The sequence below is a fragment of the Protopterus annectens genome, chromosome 5.part0 (genome assembly GCF_019279795.1).
Source record: "Protopterus annectens isolate FY-2018-M chromosome 5.part0, PAN1.0, whole genome shotgun sequence".
NCBI classification, from domain to species: Eukaryota; Metazoa; Chordata; order Ceratodontiformes; family Protopteridae; genus Protopterus; species Protopterus annectens.
The window spans coordinates 1690030447-1690051681 of record NC_056735.1 but is presented as its reverse complement, the minus strand read 5'-3'; the positions used below and the strand labels follow the sequence as shown (position 1 = coordinate 1690051681).

The following is a 21235-nucleotide window of genomic DNA, read 5'->3' as shown; positions in this document are numbered from 1 at the left end:
CAGTGCGCCAGGGGTATAAAAGATGCAATCGACGCCATTTTCTTCAGTTTTTCTTGCCCCAGATGTCAGCTGCCCCTAAAATGGTAGGCTAAATTATGCCAATAAGCATGCATACACCAAAAACTTTTCCTTCATCTACAAGCAAATACACCACATAGATTGTATAGAATAGAGAAGTACAAATAAGACCCAGCAAAGGAAAGGGGGATGGTGGGTGGGTAACCTGGACTGCAACAGTGAATACACTCGAACATCTACATTTATGGTAGATACACAACTGTACTATGTTCATCGTGTTTCACTGTTGCAGTCATTACTCTTGCGTTGAATCCCAAAGCTGAGGATGGGTGGCTGGGCTAAATAGGATTAGGAGAGGCTATGAGGCCCTGCAGAACTGCAGTGGCAAAGCCTGCTCTGGATTTAGAGTAAAGAGGTAAGTGGTAGTGCTTTGTAAAAGTGTGCACTGAACTCCAAGTTGCAGCCTCTAAGATCTCTTTGGTTGGTACTCCTCTAAGGAAGGCTGCTGAAGTGGCTGCTGCTCTGGTTGAATGTGGCCTAATGCCCTTAAGCACTGATTTGCCATGCTGTGAATAGCAGAAACAAATGCAGTGGCCTATCCACTTTGAAATAGTCTGCTTTGAGATAGGCTTTCCTTGTGATCCTGCAGCATATGCCACTAGAAGTTGCTCAGTCTTTCTGAAAGCTTTGGTTCTGTCCAAGTAGAAGCGTAGCTATCTGTGAATGTCCAAAGAATGCAGAAGTGCCTCACCCTTATTCTGTGGGTTTGGATAAAAGGTAGGCAAATTAATTGTTTGGTTAAGGGCCACACTGACTAAATTAAACATAAATGTAGGGGTTGTCCTCAGAGAAACCCTGTCAGGATGGACAATGATAAAAAGTTCCACAGCCATGAGTGCCTGTAACTCTGAGACTCGTCTAGCAGAGGTTACTGCTAGGAGCAGAGCTGTTTTCCAGGATAAGAATTTTATATCAGCTGCAGAGGCTGGCTCAAACGGAGGCAGTGTGAGTTTTTCCAAGACATAGTTGTGGTCCCATGCAGGTATTGGTGCTCTCCTTGGAGGTCTTATGTTTTTGGCCCCTCTGAGGTACTGCCTTAGTAATGGATGAGAAAAAATAGGTGGTTCTATATTGTAATGAGCTGAACTGGCAGAGGCATGAATTTTAATTGATGAAAAGGAAAGGCCTTTATCCAGCATCTCAGTTAAGTATTGCAAAATCTGAGGAATATTTGGAACAATCGTGTCAATTCCTTGTGCCTGGTTCCGAGCACAGAATCTCTTCCATTTTTCTGCATAAGATTTTCTGGTGCTAGGCCTCCTGGCCTCCAAAATAACATCCATCACTGCTTTAGAGAGAGGTGTGTCTTGAATGGCTACATTATTCGCCATGCTGCCAGGTTTAAGGTCCTGAGTTGGCTGTGCAGTATCTGACTGTCTTGTTGGGTCAATAAGTGAGGAATATGAGGTAATGTCCAAGCTGGGCATTGAGACAAGCTCTTTAGGATTGGGTACCAGTGCTGGCAGGACCAGTCTGGGGCAATCAGTATCATTTTTGGCTTCTCTTGTCTGACCATTAGGAGTACCTTGGGGAGGAGAGGCAGAGGAGGAAAGGCATATACTGTTAGGTTTTTCCAGCTGAAAGCTAGAGCATCCACTTTCCATGCTTGCTTGTGATAAGTCCTTGTGCAGAATCTCTGCAGTTGGCAGTTGTGAGGGGAGGCAAATAGGTCTAAGTCTGGGCATCCCCAGTTCCCTGTTATCATGCTGAAGACTTGTGGATCCAATTTCTACTTGTGGGATCCATTACGTTTCTGCTGAGTTCGCCTGCCAAAGTATTTATCTTTCCTGGCAGGAATTGTGCTTGCAGATGTACTTGGTAAGTCAACACTGTGTCCCACAAGTTCATGGCTAGTTGGCAGAGGGGGAAGGAATGTGTGCCTCCCTGCTTGTTTATGTACCACATGACTACAGTATTGTCCGTCTTTATCAGTAGTTGTCCTGGATGAAGTAGATCCTTGAAGTCTGTCAGGGCATTTTGAACAGCTAGCATCTCTTTTTGGTTGATATGTAGATGCATTTGACTTGCGGACCATGTGCTCTGAACACATCTTCCTGCCATATGGGCCCCCCAGGCATAATCTGATGCATCTGTTAATGTCTGCCTGGCTGTGGGTAAGGTGAATGGCTGTCCCCTTGTTGTGGTGACAGGCCTTTGCCCACCATCGAAACTCCTGTTGCAGGCAGGGAATGAGGGTAATTATTGTTTCCAGGCTGTGGCAATGTTGAGTCCAAACACTTTTTAGATACCATTGAAGTTTCCTCATATGCAGTCTTGCATATGGAATTAGCAGAATGCAGGATGCCATGACGCCCAAAGCCTGCAGAATTTTTCTTGCAGATAACTGGGTCTTTGTTGCCAACATTTTGAAATAAGAAGTCAGTTGTCTTTGTTTGTCTGGTGTGAGATAAGCCATCTGGGCAGTTGTATTTAAGCTTGCATCCAGGAATATTATCTCTTGAGAGGGTACGAGTTTTGATTTCTTTTCGTTTACTGTGTACCCTAGGCCTGTTAGTAATCTTTTTACAAAAGCCAGATATTGTAGTAGAATGTCCTTGTTCTCTGCTTGAATAAGGCAGTCGTCCAAGTAAGGATATATTTGTATTCCTTTTGGTGCCAGGCATTTTGTGAAGACCCTGGGCGCAGTAGATAAGCCAAAGGTCAGTGCAGAGAATTGGTAGTGCATTGAGCCAGCTGTAAATCTGAGGTATCTTCTGCATGATTGTCTGATTGGGACATGCAGGTATGCCTCTTTTAGGTCTAAAGTCACAAGCCAAGCCTTCTTGCCCAGCATGGGCAGAAGCTGCTGCAGAGTTAACATTTTGAATTTTGGAATATCTAGAAATGTGTTTAGGATAGACAGGTCCAGTATTTGTCTCCAGGCTTTGTCCTTTCTGGGCACCAAGAATAGTCTTGAGTAAAATCCTAGTCCCTGCTCTTGCTGTGGTACTTGCTGAATGGCCCTCATGTCCATGAGGGATGAAACTTGCTTTTGTGCCTCTGCCCATTGATTGCGTGGCAGGTCTGGCATACCGTTTGCCCTTGGCAGGGTGTGAAAGTGGAACCTGTAGCCTAGTGATACGATATCTAAGACCCATTTGTACTGGGTGATCATGTGCCAATTTTGTGAAAAAAATGCTAGTTTTCCCCCCAAAGGAGCTGCCAGAAGCTAAGTGCTTGGGTGCTGGCAGGGGAAAGTCATTGAGACTGTTTCCTGTACGGCTGTGATTTTGCCTCTCCACTTTTGGAGGTAGAAGCACCCCATTGTTTAGGCCTGTATGAGCCTTGGGGCTGTGATCTGCCTCTGGGGCATCTGTATCTGCCTCTTTGTGGCCTGTCTGACACTGGAAAGGACCAATTCTTTGTAGGCCAGTTCCTGCTAAATCTGGGGGGCTGTACCTGTAAGAAATCCTTGACTGTTTGCATAGATTTAGCTTTGTCCTCCATTTTCTTCAACACCTCTTCTGCTTTAACACCAAACAAGGTATCATGCTGTAATGGAGCATCTAATAGTTTTGCTTTAATATGATCAGGCAGATTTGGTTCTTTGAATCAAGCATGCCTCCTAATGACAGAACCCGTAACAGCGGCCCTGCAGGAGGCCTCTAGAGAATCAAAACCACATTGCAAAGTATGCTTTCCCACTTGTTCAGCTGCTTGCAATAAATCCTGCATTTCTTTGTTTTCTGCACATTCTGAATTTGCCAACATTTTCAGTTTAAGCAGTGACATAAGATATTGCTGATATTTAAGCATATGAAACTGACAATTTAAAGCTCTTACAGCCAAGGTAGCAGAAGTATAAATCTTTTTCCCCCATCTGTCCAGGGCCCTTGAATCCCTATCAGAGGGGATAGGGTTTTTTGCAGTGGAAGCCTTGACCCCTTTGGGACCCTGAGAGACAGTTTCTGGGTCAGCAACAAGGTTTTTATAAAGAAATTTATGTGAATCAGGAACCCTGCAGTATCTGTTTGGCTTAACAGGAGCTGGTGGTAAAGAGTCAGGAGACAGACCGGACTCTGAAAATACATCATCTACAATGTCTAAAACAGGAGGAATAGCAAGGGGCCTGTGCTGAGGTAATAAAAGGAAGTCTCTGAGCCTTTTCTTGGATTCTGAGTAATCTTGGCTCTCCCAGTGGAAATGCTCCCTCATAGTATGCAGGGTCTCCCCAAAAGAATAATCCTCACGAGGAGAGGCTGAAGGGATAAATTCTTCAGCATCGGAATCCTCATAGGGAGGAAGAGAATATTCCTGTTCAGAAGAGGAATCAGAGGAAATGGAAACCTGATCTGAAGATTCATATTCTACCTCTTGGCTACGCCTCTTATCAGGAGGGGGATGGGAACCCCTGATCAAAATAATTAGGTCTTCGGCCATTTTAAGCATCTGTTTTTTAGGCATGGAGGCCTGTCCAGGAAAATGCTGTACTTGTTTCTTTGTCTTTAGAGGTGCTTTAGTCTTTGTCTTTGAAGCTGAAGTTGGTTTCACATACAACTGTGTAGGCCTGAAAACACCCTCAGAAGCCGATGCCTGCTCAGCGGCTCCGGACCCATCTAAGGGAATAGTTTCCGAGTGTCCAATACCTTGAGTTTCCAGCAGCCTAGTTGGCTCCACGTGGGAGTCGGAAGAGGCCTGTGGCAGCGGGCGTCAGGGGCTGCGAAAGCGCCTCACTAAGAACCGGCAACAGGCCTAGCAGAAGCCTCGTCATCGGTTTTGGACCTCGGATGCCTGTCCTTTTCTTTTTCTTTGCGCTTTTTATAAACTCCAGTAGTCAGCTGTTCCGATGGCATTATATAATTAAATCTTCTGCCAAAGTAATGAAATGCAAAATCGTACCGACGCTTAATAGTGCGTTGGTTAAATCTAGCACAAAACCGACAACTATCAACGTCGTGGTCAGGGTCTAGGCAAGGAATACAGTAAGAATGAAAATCCTTATGAGGTATTTGCTTCCCACAAGAAATACAATTATTAACTTATTCTGACATCGGTCTGGAGCAAGAAAAAAGTTTCCCCAAAGGGGTACTTAGCTTTAATGAAGACTTCGGATCTGAAATTCGAATTTGAAAATCTCAGGAGTCGGCCGACCAGCACTTGCGAACTGCTTTTGCTTCGGGCACCGTGCGGCAAGAAAGACAGAAGAAAATGGCATCAGTTGCATCTTTTATACCCCTGGCGCACTGACATCAGGGAGGAGGAGACAGCAACCGACGCCGGACCTAGACTTTGGAATTCAGGCCGACTGCGGGTAGCCTGCCAGCAGGATAACCCAATTGTAATGACTGCAACAGTGAAACACGATGAACATCTGAGCTCTCCTGAGTCTGAATCAGAAAAAAAAACACATAAAACAAAACAAGGTAATTAACATAAAACAAAGTTTATCCCTGCCATTTTCAATTGCAACTTAGATCTATGGAAGGGGAACAGAAAATGTATCCCAGAACTGCCCCTTTTACTACTAATGGACAGATGAGCTCCTAAATGCTTTATGCCATGCATAGGTCCCCTCAAGTTATCTGTAGGATGATGTCAGTTATTCTTACTAGGGGTAGTACACAATTATCAACCAAGGGATGGGTATGGCCAGTCAACATCCAAATGAGATGAGTTATTTCAAGCATAAAAATGGAAATTGGCTAGGCTTAACATGGCCAGCAAGGGCAGCTAGCCTAGTACTAACCTATGAACCTAAGAAGTCTTTGGGAAAAATGTGCATTTGTCCTTGCATCTTCCTGTTCAGATTCAAACTCTTGAATCTCTTTGGGAAAAGAGGTATCCTTCTTTCTTTTACCAAAAATTATTTTACAAGAAGGCTCAACAGCCTGAATTAAACCCTGAGCCTGACCCAATAAACTACTCCTACCCAAAGAAATTTGAAGAGAAGTTTACATGCCTAGTATTCTGTTTCTTTTTAACAGGAAAACCATGTTACTAATGGCAGCAGCAGCTTCTCCAAGGATGGGTGGGTACAGTATTCTGACATAACAGTGAAATCTTCCCTGTTCCCTCTGGCAGGACCAACAAGAGAGGCTCTCCCTTCCCACTGAGGGGACCCCAAAAGCAGCAGAGGATGTGTCTAACTCCCGTGCCATACTGCCTGTAGGTGCTACACCAGAGGGATACAGGGTAAAAGATGAGTGGTCTAAGGTACAACAAATGGCCACAGCAGAGTCATCCGCCTGTAGCAAATTGCTAGTCTACTGCGGTGGTAAAGGCTGTTTGCTTATTTTTTTCTTTTTCGGGCTGGAAGGAGAACTGACCATGGAACCAGTAGTTTTTCCCATGGTCAAGCCAAAAATGGTGCCTCTTTCCAGGGGAAGAGGAGCAGAAAATACCGGTAAACATTAGCAGTCTACAAAAGTTACTTCTTTTGATAGAAACACACAGTAAAAAGCACTTTAAAACACTATGCCAGCCCCACAAAAGTAAAACAAATAAAATGTATCCACAGAAAAAATGTTTTCAGTCATGTTACACCACTTTTAAATCAACAGGAAAATTAAGCGCGCTGTTGAAAGTATGTTACAGTTTTGTAACAGTCCATTAAAACCTTTAAAATAACTTTCCCGAAGTAATAAAACAGCAATACAAATAAGAAAATGGAAGGTTTTTTTTCAGCAAAGTGAACTTATCTGCCCGGCAAAAGAACAGCACAAGTTGAATGTCAATCCTTGAAAGCTTCAAACAAGCATGCTCTTTGGAGACAGTAAAGCTCTGAAACTTGTCTTTCAGTCAGCTCAGCTTACACTGCCAGACAATAGAAGAGGCTCTGAACTTTGAAAGCTGGCCGGCTGTTATATCCTTGGCAATATATAACCCATATAGCTAAGGCTACTGCAGCAGTGATCAATATGATGAACATTCCTTTTTTCTTTTAGCATAAACAACCATACTTAAGGGTCAACAGCCTGCACTAAACAATGAGCTAAGCCCAATAAATTACTCCTGTCCAGGGTAAATGAGACAGGAGAAAACATATCTTTAAGTTTTTGTTTCTTTTTAACAGGGGTTTCTGAAAAATAGGTCCACGTTTTCTAGCAATAACCTAACTAGGGATAGGCACAGCTTTCTAGCTCAGCAGAGTATCATTATCAGTCCCTTCTTCCAGGACTGAGAAAAGTGGTTCCCCCTTGCCAATCAAGGGCACTCCAACACCTCCAGAGGATGTGTCTAACCCCCAGTCTAAGGTGGCTGTAGAGACTAAACCAGTGGGACCCACTATGAGTGGTCCAAGGAACCAGTTTTGACCATGCAAGAGTCACCCACTTGCAGCTGAGGCATTTTATCAGCCTGCTGTGGTGGCAAAGGCTGCTAACAATCTTTTTCTTTTAGGGGCTAGAAGAAGGCAGAGCCAAGGAATCAGTTGGTTGTTCGCTTTTATATCACGTTATCGAAAGATGAAAATAGCAAAGGCTATTTCATCTGCCCCAAAACATCTAGACATGAAAATATCGAACATTCAGAACAACAAATTTTTTCCCATGGAAAAAATTTGCTGCTTCGAAACATATACACACAACACAAGCACATCAAACAAACAGCAACCACACACATACACAAATTTCTACATCTAACATTACACTAAACTAAACATACACTACTATCTACCCACTTACCTTAACCCAAACCCTAACCCTATGGTCCGTCACTATCGCACGCTCACCTAACCCGCGCCTTAACCCTAACTCACTTAAACCGCCCCTAAACCTAAAGTCTGTTACTATCTCACACACGCCTAACCCGTGCCCTAACCCTAACTCACTTAACTCACCCCAACCCTAATGTACAAACAATCGCACACTTACCTGAACCCAACCAGTAACTTTCCACCCCAGCGCTAAGAATAGCAAAGCCACAGAAACACCCAACCAAATTCTTTCCCGAGGAAAGAATTCGCTGTTCTGCAGCTTCGCTATTCTTAGCGTTCACTGAATAGTGTTCGATATCAGAACATTTGAAGTTTTAATACTTCGATGTTCTGATATAGACCAGGTTGTTCTGTGGTTAAGCCAAAAAAGGTAAAGGATTCCCAAGGAAGCCTAAAAGAAATAGTCGGTAAAACAGGCAAGCTGCTAAAAAAATTTTCCCCCATTAAAACACAGTAAAATACACTTTTAAATACTTTCCCACAAGCCAAAAAGTAAAATAACATAATTTTTGACAGAAAAAAGTTAGTTTTAACAACTTTTTGCCACAAAAGGAAAAAAAGTAATGCTCACATTTCAAAAGTGCACAAAAGTCACATGGTGGTCATTAAAAACACTTTTTTTATCTTAGAGAAATAAGTTTCATAGAAAAACAAAGTTTTCTGACATAAAAATAAGTGGAAGTTTTTTTTCTGACGGGAACTTATCTGCTTGACAATGGAACAGCATTAATTGACCGCTGAGCCTTGAAAGCCCACAGGGTAGCATTCCATTTGGCAGCAGGAAAGCTCTGAAGGGCTTGGTGTCCAAACCTAATTTTTAATTGGCTCAACTTGAACTGACTAGCAGTTCAGGCATGTGTAAGGTGCCCTGAAACTTTGGAAGCTGTCCGGCTGTTGCATCCTTTGGCTACTGCAGTGATCCTCATGAAGGACGTTAATCAAAATACACAACAAAAAATCTCTAGCAAACTAAATGCACCCTAGCTCTAACCCAATGGATGGATGAAGGACGAAAAAAAGGATTGGGAGGATCTTCTCCTTTTACAACTATCTTTCCTTCAACAGTGTACATAATGTGATCATTTCTAAAATACAAAGAAGACTCATTAAGGCATCTGGTGTTAAAATACAGTTCATTCATGAAGACCCCTATGATTTATAGTCACACAAGGTCTTATTTAGCGATTTAACACTGTTAACTGGGTACATAAAATGGACTTATGACCTTCTGCCATGACCTGCATCAATGGGTTACAACAAATAACACTGACAAAAAATGATTCCCCAATATAGAATGGAAGCAAACTTAAGAGTTAAAGTCTAACATTATGCTGAAGACTTAATAAAGACCATTTTGGTATACAGTATTTCCTGAACAGGAATCCTGTGCACAATATTAATGTATTGACCAATATAAGAAACAATACATGTCAAACCAAAACACCGCTCCCAGAGCACATATCAGTGCAGCACAGATCATGGAACACAAAGTACAGTTGTGTACACTTAGCATAAATGTAGATGTTTGAGTGTATTCACTGTTGCAGTCATTACATTTGGGCTATCCCTGCCAGTGTAGCCCTCGGCCGGCCCAAATACCAGAGGCTTAGTATTTCTGCATCAGTTGCTGTCACTTCAGGACTGATGTCAGGTCGTCAGTAGTATAAACTAAGGCAGCCAACGCCATTACATCAGTTTTTCTTGCCCTAATCTGTCAGGAGACCCCAAGTAGGAGTCAGGTTCTGGTGGAAGAACCCCACCAGTAGAAAGTAAATACCAATATGTCCCATGTAAGGAAAGAGAAGAAAAAAGGGGGATCGAGGGAGGGAAACCAGGACTGCAACAGTGAATACACTCGAACATCTACATTTATGGTAAGTATACACAACTGTACGATGTTCTTTGTGTTTCACTGTTGCAATCATCACATTTGGGTGGATTCCCAAAGCTAAGGAAATGAGTGGAGGCAGTCAAGGAAACTAGGGGCTGGCTAGGATGCCCTGCAAGACTGCAGAGGCAAATCCTGCCCTGGATTAGGAGAAGAGAGGCAGGTGGTAATGTTTGGTAAAAGTGTGAATAGATGTCCAGGTGGCAGCCTCCAGGAAGTCCCTGGTGGGGACTCCACTGAGGAAAGCTGCAGAGGTGGAGGCTTCTCTGCTGGAGTGACTCCTGACCCCCTTGGGGGAGGCTTTCCATGTTGTTTGTAGGAGAAATGGATGCAGTGTGTTATCCATTTGGAAATGGTTTGTTTGGAGATGGCTTTGCCTTCTGCCCCTTTAGCAAAGCTAACCAGCAACTGATCAGACTTTCTGAAGGATTTAGTCCTGTCTAGATAGAATCTGAGCGGTCTGTGCACATCTAGAGAGTACAGGATCCTTTCCCCCCTTGCTCTGGGGATTAGAAAAAAAAGGTGGTCAAATGAATGGATTAGTTGAGAGCCACACTGGACATCCTGGGCATGAAGGATGGGTTAGTCCTGAGGGATACCCTGTCAGCATGGAAGATGAGTGCTTGTAGCATGGAGACTCTTCTGGCTGAAGCGAAGGCCAGCAGGAAAGCTGTCTTCCAGGAGAGAAATTTTAGCACTGCAGGAAGAAGCTGGTTGAAGGGGGCAGGGTGAGCTTTTCCAACACAAAGTTAAGGTCCCAAGCTGGGGTTGGTGCCATTCTGGGTGGCCTCAAGTTGCTAGACCCTCTTAAGAACTGTTTGATCAAGGGGTGTGAGAAAAGGGGCTGCTCAGTGGGAAAATGAGCAGAGATAGCGGAGACATGAATTTTAATAGAGGAAAAAGAGAAGGCACTGTGTAGTAGGTCAGCTAAGTAATCCAGGATGAGAGGGAGGGAGGGAGGGCTCTGCCGTATTGACTCCCTTAGCCTGAATCCAGATGCAGAACCTTTTCCATTGTCAGCATAAGACTTTCTAGTGCTAGGGCATGTGGCCTCACGTATAACATCTAGAACCTGTTTACTGAGGTTGGCAGACTGATCAGGAGTTAGGAAATAAGCCAAGTTGAGAGTCTGCAATTGGGGATGCATGAATTCCCCTTCCCTCTGGGTTAGGAGGTTTGGAATCTGAGGAAGATGCCATGGTGGCAGTGGGAACAAGTTGCGCAGCAAGGGGTATCAGTGCTGGCGAGGCCAGTCTGGAGCTATAAGAATTGTCTTTGGTTTTTCCTCCTTTATTTTGGGCAGTACCCTGGGGATGAGAGGTAGTGGAGGAAAGGCATAGACCGATAGATCGACTCAGGGGAAGGACAGGGCATCCACTTTCCAAGCCATACAGTGATGCTCCCTGGTGCAGAATTTGCTGAGCTGATGGTTGGTGTGGGAGGCAAAGAGGTCAACCTTCGGGGTGCCCCATTTCTGAGTTATTAGGGTGAAGGTTCTTCTGTTGAGCTGCCACTCGTGTGGGTCCAGAAGATTTCGGCTTAATTGGTCTGCCAGAGAATTGAGAGAACATGGTAGGAATTGTGCTAACAGGTGGAGTTGCATGGCAGAGGCTGTATGCCAAAGGGTCATGGGCCAGCCTGCATAGAGGGTAGGAGTGAGTCCTTCGCTGCTTGTTGATGTACCACGTTACAGTGGTGTTGTCTGTTTTGATCAGGAGAGCCCCTGGGGAGAGAAGGGGCTTGAAAGCTATCAAGGAGTGCTGAACAGCCATCTTTTTGGTTGATGTGCAGAGGGATTTGCTGTGGGCTCCATTGGCCCTGTATGCACCTGCCATCCAGGTGTGCACCCCAGGCATAGTCTCATCTGTGGTGAGGGTCTGGGTGGCGGGAGGTGGTGAGAAAGGTAGTCCCTTGTTGTGGGAGCATGCTGTTGCCCACCAAAGAAAATCTTTTCTGAGGCAAGGAATTATAGGTATAAGAGTCCCCAGGTCTTGACAGTGTTGACACCAAAGGCTTTTTAGGTACCACTGAAGTTTCCTCATATGCAGTCTGGCATACGGAATGAGTAGTTATGCAAGATGCCATGAACCCCAGAGCTTACAAGATCTTCCTTGCAGATAGCTGGGGTCTGGTGGTTAGTTGAGAAAAGTAGGCTGTCAGGATATTTTGCTTTTCTGGTGTAATGAATGCCATCTGGGATGCTGTGTCCAGGCTTGCTCCCAGGAATATAATCCTTTGGGTGGGCACCTGTTTGAATTTCTTTTCGTTGATTGCGTACTCTAGGGAGGTTAGTAGGGACTTTACGAAGGCCAGGTGCTTGAGCAGCTTTTCCTGGCTGTCTGCCTGAATTAGGCAGTCGTCTAAGTATGGGTAAATTTGGATATTCCTTTGTCTGTAAAAGGCAATGGCCAGAGCCAGACATTTTGTGAAAACTCTGGGAGCAGTAGATAAGCCAAAGGGAAGCGCAGAGAACTGAAAGTGCTGAGATCCTGCCCTGAAACAGAGATATTTCCTGCATGATTCCCTGATAGGAATATGGAGTTAGGCCTCATTTAGATCTAGGGTAGCTAGCCAAGCATCCTTGGACAGCATGGGTAGCAGCTGCTGGAGCGTGAGCATTTAGAATTTTCTGATCACCAGGAAGGTGTTTAGAATGGATAGATTGAGGATGGGGTGACAGGTGCCCTCTTTTCTGGGTACCAGAAAAAGTCTGCAGTAGAAACCTTGGCCTCTCTGTTATGCAGGAATGTGCTCTACTGCCCTCATAAAGAGGGGGGAAAGGACTTGCCTTTGCACCTCTGCCCACTAGTTTGGAGGTAGAAACCTTTTGGGGTAGGAAGGGTATGGAAAGAAAGTTTGTATCCCTGGAACACTATGTTGAGAACCCAGCGATCATTGGTAATGGTGGCCCAGGTGCTTGCATGAAAGAAGAGTTTTCCTCCTAGGGGTAAGTGAAGGTGGGCAGTGGGAGGGGGTGGGGGAGGTGAGTCATTGTGAGTTCTTACCATAAGGGGGAGGCTTAGAATTCCCTGGTTTTGAAGTGGAAGTAGTCCACTGTTTAGATCTCTGCATTCCCTGTGGCTGCTGTCTGGGGGTCTGGTTCCCCGGGGTCTGGGCTGGACTGGCTTAGTGGGAGCAGGAAAGGACCAGTGCTTGGTGGACAATACCTGCTGAACCTGAGTGGCTGGACCTGTAAGAAATCCTTAACTGTCTGCATAGATTTTGCTTTTTCTTCCATCTTTTTTAAGACCTCTTCTGCCTTAGTGCCAACTAAGTTGTCTTTGTGCAAGGGGGCATCCAACAATTTAGATTTGACATGGTCTGGCAAGGGCTGTTCCTTAGGTCATGCATGCCTTCTAATGACAGATCCGGTGACTGCTGCCCTGCAAGAAGCTTCTAGGGCATCAAAACCACAGTGCAAGATGAGTTTAGTTACTTGACTTGCAGAATGCATTAACTCTTGTAACTCTAAATTCTGCACAAGCAGGAAAGGAAGACATTTTTTAGTTTGAGGAGTTCCAGGGTACGTTGCTGAAATTTTAGCATATGGAGCTGTCAATTTGGTGCCCTGATATCAAGAGTAGCTGAGGTGTACACTTTTTTACCCAATCTGTCTAGTGCTCGGGAATCCCTACCTGAAGGGGTGGGATTCTTAGCAGAGGTTGTTTTAATCCCTTTAGGCCCTTGAGAAATTACCTCTGGGTCAGCAGTAGGATTTTTAAAAAGAAATTTGTGAGTCAGGGACTCTATATTACTTGTCTGGTTTTCTGGGTGCGGGAGGGAGGGTGTCAGGAATCAGGAGTCAAGCTGAATTCCAGGAAAACATCCTCCACAACATCTAGGACTGGAGGGATGGCCAAGGGTCTGTGCTGTGGAAGATCTAAGAATTCCCTGAGTCTCTTTTTAGACAGAGGGTAGTCCTGACTCTCCCACTGGAAATGCTCCCTTAAGGCATGAAGGGTTTTCCCAAAGGAAAAATTCTCTGGGGGAGAGGCGGAAGGAATGGAATCCTCTGAATCAGAATTCTCATGAGTAGAGGGGGTTGCATGTCTTTATATTCAGATGCATCAGAGTCATCTGACTCATGTTCAGACAAAACTACAGGGGACAGATCTCTTTTCCTTTTGGAGGGGGTAGCTTGGCTTCCTCTGATCAGCATGATAAGGTCTTCTGCCATTTTAAGCATTTGAGACTGAGGCAAGGAAGTAGGTGCCTGAGATTGGGTCGTCGGGTTCTTGGGTGTGGTTCGTACCCTGGGCCTAAGAAACTTGGTAGTTTTTGAAAGAATGGTAGTTGCGAAAGAAGATGTCGGTTTGGGTCGAGAATCAGTAGTGCGAAGGACTTCCTCGGAAGCTGGTGCCTGCTCAGCGGCTCCGGACCCATCCAAGGTAGAGAAGACCGCAGGATCCTTAGTCGAAGAAGAGTTTTGCAGCATACCGGACTCCAAAAGAGTCTCGGTAGCGGCCTGCCAATCCACAGAAGCGGGCATCAGGGGCTTAACGGAAACGTCGTTGGTAGGTTTGGACCTGTGCGGTCTGTCTCTGTCTTTATCTTTACGTTTTTTCGGAAGATCTGCTGTCGGATGGCTTACCGAAGCCATATCGGAGTTCGAGGGCTGTAAGCGAAAATATCTAACTACAATAAGGCCCCAATGACGGATAGTTCTGGAGTTGAACAAAGCACAGAAGCGAAAGCAGGGGATGTCATGGTCTGGGCCTAAACAAGTGACGCAGTAAGAATGAAAGCCTCGGTGTGTTATTTGTTTTCCACAGGCAAGATAAAAACTTTTTCTGACATCAGTTAGTGCAAGAAAAAAGGATCCCCAATGGGGTACGTAGCTTTAGAAGACTTCAGCTTCAAATGGGCAGACGAAACACAGGTAGCGGCCGACTGGCACTCATGCGAACTGCTTCTGCTTCGGACTCCATGGCAAGAAAGACTGATGTAATGGCATTGGCTGCCTTACTTCATACTGCTGACGAACTGAAATACTAAGCCTCTGGTTTTTGGGCCGGCCGAGGGCTACCCTGGTAGGGATAACCAAAATGTGATGACTGCAACAGTGAAACACAAAGAACATCTATAATACGATACAAAGTATAAAATGTAGCATGCATAATGTAAATCTGTAAACATCTGTATAGCACACATAACATAGTACACACAAGTCTTTGTTAGACAGCAGATCCATTCCATAGCAATTCTTAGTGAACTATACATTAATGTCTGTTAAAAGAACATTTTTGGATTAGTGTATACTGCTTTTCCAGGATTTAGCTGTATGAGACTTCCACTTTCATACAAATTTAGAGAAATAGCCCTTCTGACATACCAGACCAGCATTAACACAGGATGCAAAAGACTTTTATGCTTTTCATTAATGTTACTTTAGAGGGTGGCCAAGGAGGTACAGCGGTTATCGTTGCCGCCTCACAGCAAGAGGTTCTTCGGTTCGATTCTCAGCTGGGGTGCCTTCTGTGTGGAGTCTGCATGTCCTCCCTGTGGTCGCATGGGTTTCCTCCCACATCCCAAAGACATGCTGTAGGTGGACTGGACACTAAATTGGCCCTAGGCGTGAGTGCGTGCGTGTGTGTGCCTTCTGTGGAAGGTTGGGCGCTGGGCTGGCAACTTGACACTGTAAAACTCCACTGCCAATCATGAGCGGACAGGTGATCCACTGTGGCGACCCCTAACCGGAAAAAGCCAAAAGAAGAATAAGATTAATGTTACTTTAGAAAGCTCATGCTTCATTTCTATACGTAAATAAGTGTTCTTTTCAAAATAATTTTTGGCCTTAATTATCTAAAAACTAAATTGTGCAAAACAATAAATGCAGAAAGTTTTGGTGTATAAAAATAACTGTGTTGACACTTAAAAAAATCAACCCTATCTTGAAAATAATTTTGGAGTACTACTCCCAAGAGTTTCAAGCTTTCTGACACATATGCCCCTTATCTAATTTTATAACAGTCAGGCTCCATCTTCTGGCACAATCCTGCATTGCAGGACAGAAACAAATAATACCTGTTTGGTATAATGCTCTCAAGGCAGCCACATCTGACAGGTCTTCAGATCTTGCCTTGCATAACCAGCGCTGATAACTAAAATGCAAAAAAAGTTAGGAGACAGTTATCAACATAAGAAAGGTGTACTGCAGCAATAAAACACAACTAAAAGCTCATACTGTCACATTCTAAGCAAGTGTAACGCTGCAAAATATTTCAGTATGATATGGCAATGTAAAAAAAAAGCCAAAAGGTATCCCCAAGTGCTCATTACCAAATGCAGCTTAAACAATATTTTTAAAAGAACACTGAAAGTACAGCTGTGCAAAATCTTATAACAGTAGATGTCTTTCTCTTCACTATTGCAGTATTCTTTACAACAGGGATCTCTCGCCAAGGGCAGCCCAACGTCCTGCCAGCACACCAAAGCCTTTAGGTTGTAATGGGTACACCGTACATCACATGTATGCTCCCGCGCACAGCATAGGGCATAAAGTTGATGTCTGGATGTGCCATCCTCAGCACTGAAAAGCCCCAGTAGGAACGACAGTCCAAGGATACTAGTAGGTAACAAGTACATCCAGACGGATAAAGGACCGGGGGAGGAGGGAATCTACTGTTATGGTAATATTTTACATAACCGTACTATGGCCTTCCATCTCACTGTTGCAGTATTCTTTACAACAAGAAAAGTGCAATAGCTCAGGAAGAAGACTGAGAGGAGGAAGGGCCAGCAGAACAAGGGGAACAGTAGACGGCCAAGGTGAATCCATTTGTAGAAGCTCATAGTACCTCTTCTGAATATCAGACACCTGAGCACAGTCATTCTGGAAATAGTATCACCAAATGAAATGTCCTCAAAAAGAGATTCAGGACTTAGACTCTTCTTCCTCAGAACCGCATCAAGTGGCAAAGGAATAAGAAATGGGAGGAATAGGTCAGGGACTCCATCAGAATCAGCATCCTCCTCAGATGAATAATGTTCCCTAGGTCTCTTAAGAGGGGTAGAAGACCAGGGACGAGCAGGAATCGAAACACCCTGTGGAGGCTTAAGAGGCATAAGGGCATTAAACATGCATTCAGTTAAATGTTGCCATTCACTCTGAGGATCTTTCGGAGCAGGTAAATATGTTTAGTTAGCTTCTTTTTAAGTACAACATCAGCCTTAAAAAAAAATGTAGGAGGCTCTGACCCCTGACGACACTCAATAATAGTAGTTGGAACCTCTTCCCTTACTAAAATTTGAGGAACACCCTAGACCCCTTGGTAATAACCAGATGTGGTACCTACTGTACATCCTTAGTAGATGTCTACAAACCCTCCATGGATGTGTATGTGTTGGATCCATGCCAGCATCTGCAGTGGTCGCAGCAGAAGAATCCATGAAAGAAACTGGACAATCCTCCAGACTTTTGCCAGCCTCAAGAGAGACATCCAGTGGCTGCGTCACAGCTAAGAATCAGACCAAGCTTTCTTGGCCTTTTTCTTCGATGACAGTTGATCCTTGGGCCAGGAAGATCCTTCCATGGTATTCTTAGCCAAAAGTTTGAGTTGTTGTTTCTCTAAGTAAATCACAAGGGAAGAAAGCTGACTCTGCAACGTCTTAGGGATGAAAGCTCAACAATCACACAAGATGTATGGTCATGGGAAGCACCTAAACAGAACAAACACTACTTGTGATGACCTTTATGAGGAATCTGCCCTCCCACACTGGCATTCCCCCTTTCTGGACAACATGAAACCCAACAACCAGAAACAAGGCAAAAGCAAGATAATAAAATCAAATAAACTCAACGGGTGCATTTATCTGAAGGTGGTAGGAACCAGCAGGCCAATAAGCATGCAGACCAACACTTGAAGATGGTGTTTGAACTGGTGGCAAAGAAGTTTTGAGGATGGTACATCCGGACGTTACCTTTGTGCCCTACACCATGTGCAAGAAACATACGTATGGCATACCCATTATAACCTAAAGGCTTTGGTATACTGGTCAGACGTTGGGCTGCCCTTGACAGGGAATCCATATTGTAAAGAATACTGCAACAGTGATATGGAAGGACATCAAGCAGTACAGAATCAATTTGTTTTTCAACACATAGATGTCTAAACCCCATTTCAAATGCCATATTGTAGTTTCAGGTCCCTGAGGTGACATGTTAACAGCTGTCTCTACACTCTTCCTTTCCAAACCACCTCTCATGTTACACACAGCCACTGGCAAGGACTTTAATTTCAGTAATACAGGAACAAAAATAAGGAATGATACTGCTAGTTGAGATGTTATGGTGCAGTATTCACAATCTTAGAGTTCCAATATTAACATCTCAGTTATCTGGTTTTGTAGATATGCCACTTGCCTGGCAATACAGTGAAATGTACTTTACTGCCACAGTGTCTGTCTAAAATAAACAAAAAAAATTATGATGTCTTTACAACAGTTTTAAGTACGTTTCGTAGCACCCTCCTTCCTTAAACAAAAGCTTATCACACTATATATTCACTGAAATGGCTCAATGCAGTCATGACCCCTTTTTCAGGTAATCACAAATCTGTTTTCTTTGCTGTTCTTTCAGTCTGTTTTCTATTTGTTAATCAGGTAGGTAGGCATACTTACCTTATGCAGCAAAGTTTACAGTGCTGTACTACACCACCCACACTAATTTCAACTATATTTTGCTTTTTTATTTTAAATAAGAAATTTTGCAAAAAATACAGCCGTGCAAGATCTTTCCATAATAGTAGATATACTGATTCAACACAAGCAAAAATCAAACAAAATAAAACTTTAGTGTCTAAAAACTCCAGGCCAACTCCACAAAAACGTAATAAACGCTTACAAATAAAACACACATGCAAATAATATTTTAAGCGCTTTCATCACTTTATTAGAAACTTCACCAGACCAGATAGATCTTATATTTAATTTGTTGGCTTTGTTAAATGTGGTGTAGTTATTTGTATGTGTATTTTATTCATAAGTGTCATTTATTACATTTCTGTGGAGTTGGACTAGAGTTTGTGGACCCTTCAGTTTTATAAGAGTAGACATCCTACTTCTCACTGCTGCAGTATTCTTCACTCTTGGGAGTGCAGAGGACAGCTGAACATCCAGCCAGTATACAAAAGCCTTCACGCCTTTCAGGCATTGTACATCAGGCGCATGTCCTACGTGCAATGTATAAGGTACATATGTGATGTATGGACACCTAATCCTCAGAAATGAAGTGCATCGGGAGACCCAGAGCAACAACAAAAAAAGCAATAACATGCACATCCAGGAAGAGAATAAGGAGGAAAAGTATGGACGAAAAAGACATCAGAAGGACAGCAACAGAAAGTAATACGAAATATGAAGCAGAGGGAGGGAGGGATAGAACACTGCAACAGTGAAAAGTCACCTGTTATGTTAAGATCTTACACAAGTGTACTAGGTCTTTTCTTATCACTGTTGCAGTATTCTTTACTCCTGGGAGAGTACAAAGGCTACTGGAAAGTATGGGATGAGGAACGCAGGGTAGAGCCCCCCACAAACTCTCCCAGCCCTGGAAATAGCATTCAATTTGTAATGCTTGGTAAAAGTGTGAACAGAAGGCCAAATGGCAGCTTCCAAGATAGATCTCGTATCAAGACCCTTGAAAAATAGCACCAGAAGAGGTCAATGCCTTGGGAGACTGAGCACAAACAGAAGAGGCCAGTTGCCTGCAATGGAAAGAACAGCAAAAATAAATTACATTAGAAATCCAAGACAAGATGGTTTGCTAAGACCCCACCAAACCCAATTTCCTGGAATGAAAGGAAACAAAAAGTTGCTCTTATTTCCTAATATGTTTTGCCTTATCCAAGTAATATCTGAGCTGTCTGCATACATCCAAGGTGTGTAGAACCCTCTTACTAAGAAGTATGAGAGGAAAACTGAAGAAAGATGAATGGACTGATTCAAGGACAAATCATTAACCACCCTGGGCATAAAAGGAGGGACTGGTATGAACAGGCATGTCCTTGTGAAAAAACAAAAAAGGAGGAATCACCATGAGTGCCTGGTGTTCAGAGACCCTCTTGACTTAAGGCCCACCAACAATACAGTTGTCTAGGTACAGTGCTGCAGGGAAGAAGAAAAAGCAGGCTCAAAAGGGGAACGAGTCAATTTTTCAAAATAAAACTAAGTTCCCAAGAAGGAAGAATAGCTTTCTTGGAGGCCTGATATGAAGGATGCCTTTTAGAAACTATTTTGACTTCAAAACTAAAAGCCAAAGGATGATTGAAAGGCAGACAGGCAGAAATGGCTGACAGATGACCTTTAACTGCATAATACATTAAACCAAAACTGAGTAACTCACACAAATAAGAAAGGACCATCAGGACCCCCCATAGAAAAAGAGGCCAGGTCAACCTTGAGACACCAAATAGAACATTTCTTCCATTCAGTGACACAGGATTTTCTAGAAGTGGGGTTTCTGGCCTCCTGCAAAACCCAAAGCACATCCTCAGAAAATTGGTGCCTCAAAAGAATCAAAACCCTATCACCCAAAGTGTCAGCTGTGAACAAGTGAGGGTGAATGAGAGATCCCTTGTCTTGTGTAAGAAGATCCATCATGTGAGGTAACTTGTGATGATTGCCCCTAGCCAGGTGAAATAGACGTTGGAACCAGTGCTGTCAAGGCCACAAGGTAGTCACCAGCAAGATTTTGGGTATATCCCACATGATCTTGTGCAGGACCCACTGAGGCAGAGGAAAAGGAGGATAAAGATACAGAAACACCCCTTCCAAGAAAAATACATGGCATCCACTCTCCAAGCCAGAGGACTTAGCACTCTGGAACAGAACTAGGGAAGTTGTCTGTTCAGAACAGAGACAAAAAAATCTACATGAAGAGTACTCTACCAAAGTACAATGTCCAGAAACACCTCCCTGCGAGGCATCCATTCGTGAGGATTTGTCATGGACCTGCTCAAAGAGTCTGCCACTAGACTGTGCTCTGAAGGGATGGAAACTGCCTGATGAACCATGGCTCCCCAACCATGATCAGAAGTATCAGTGTACAGCTCCTTAGTAGGGAGAGGAACCTAAAAAGGCACACCTGGATCAAGGGAAATCTGATGAATACATCAAAAGAGCTTGAGCTTGAGACAAGGTAATAAAGGCACCAGACACTCCGGAGTATGGCAGTGCTGGAGCTAAAAAGTCTTGAGATACCACCGAAAGTTTATCATATAGTGTTTGGCAAAAAAGAACCATAGGAATAGTGGAAGTCATGTACCCCATGGCTCAGAGAAATGCCCCCGCAGGAAGAACTGAAATATGGAGAAGAGATCAGAAATAAGCAATCAAAGAAAGGATCTTGGGAGGTGAAAGACAAGCCAGCATTTGGATGGGCTGAATCCTGCAACTCAAAAATATCTGGTCCTAAGGAGGAGACAATACAGACTTTGAGGGTGAATGCAACACTACACAGAGGCAGCACAGTGAAGTGTAGATTTTGGAACAGGAGCTATTGAGAGGGGCTTGAATAAGGAGGCTGCCTAAATAAGGGGATATTTGAATTCCCTGAAGTCTGCAGATGGCACCCACAGGAACCAGACATTTGGTAAATACCCTACTAGCTGTATAAA

At 43.8% G+C, this 21235-nt stretch overlaps 1 protein-coding gene across 1 annotated transcript in view; it reads right to left on the bottom strand.

Annotated features, from left to right (window-relative positions):
* GDAP2 (ganglioside induced differentiation associated protein 2) overlaps positions 1-21235 on the bottom strand; it is an 835060-nt gene that overhangs the window by 290641 nt on the left and 523184 nt on the right. The window contains exon 9 of the mRNA XM_044071479.1: positions 15645-15721. Within this exon, the coding sequence (XP_043927414.1) occupies positions 15645-15721 (77 nt within the window). The remainder of the gene's footprint in view (positions 1-15644; positions 15722-21235) is intronic.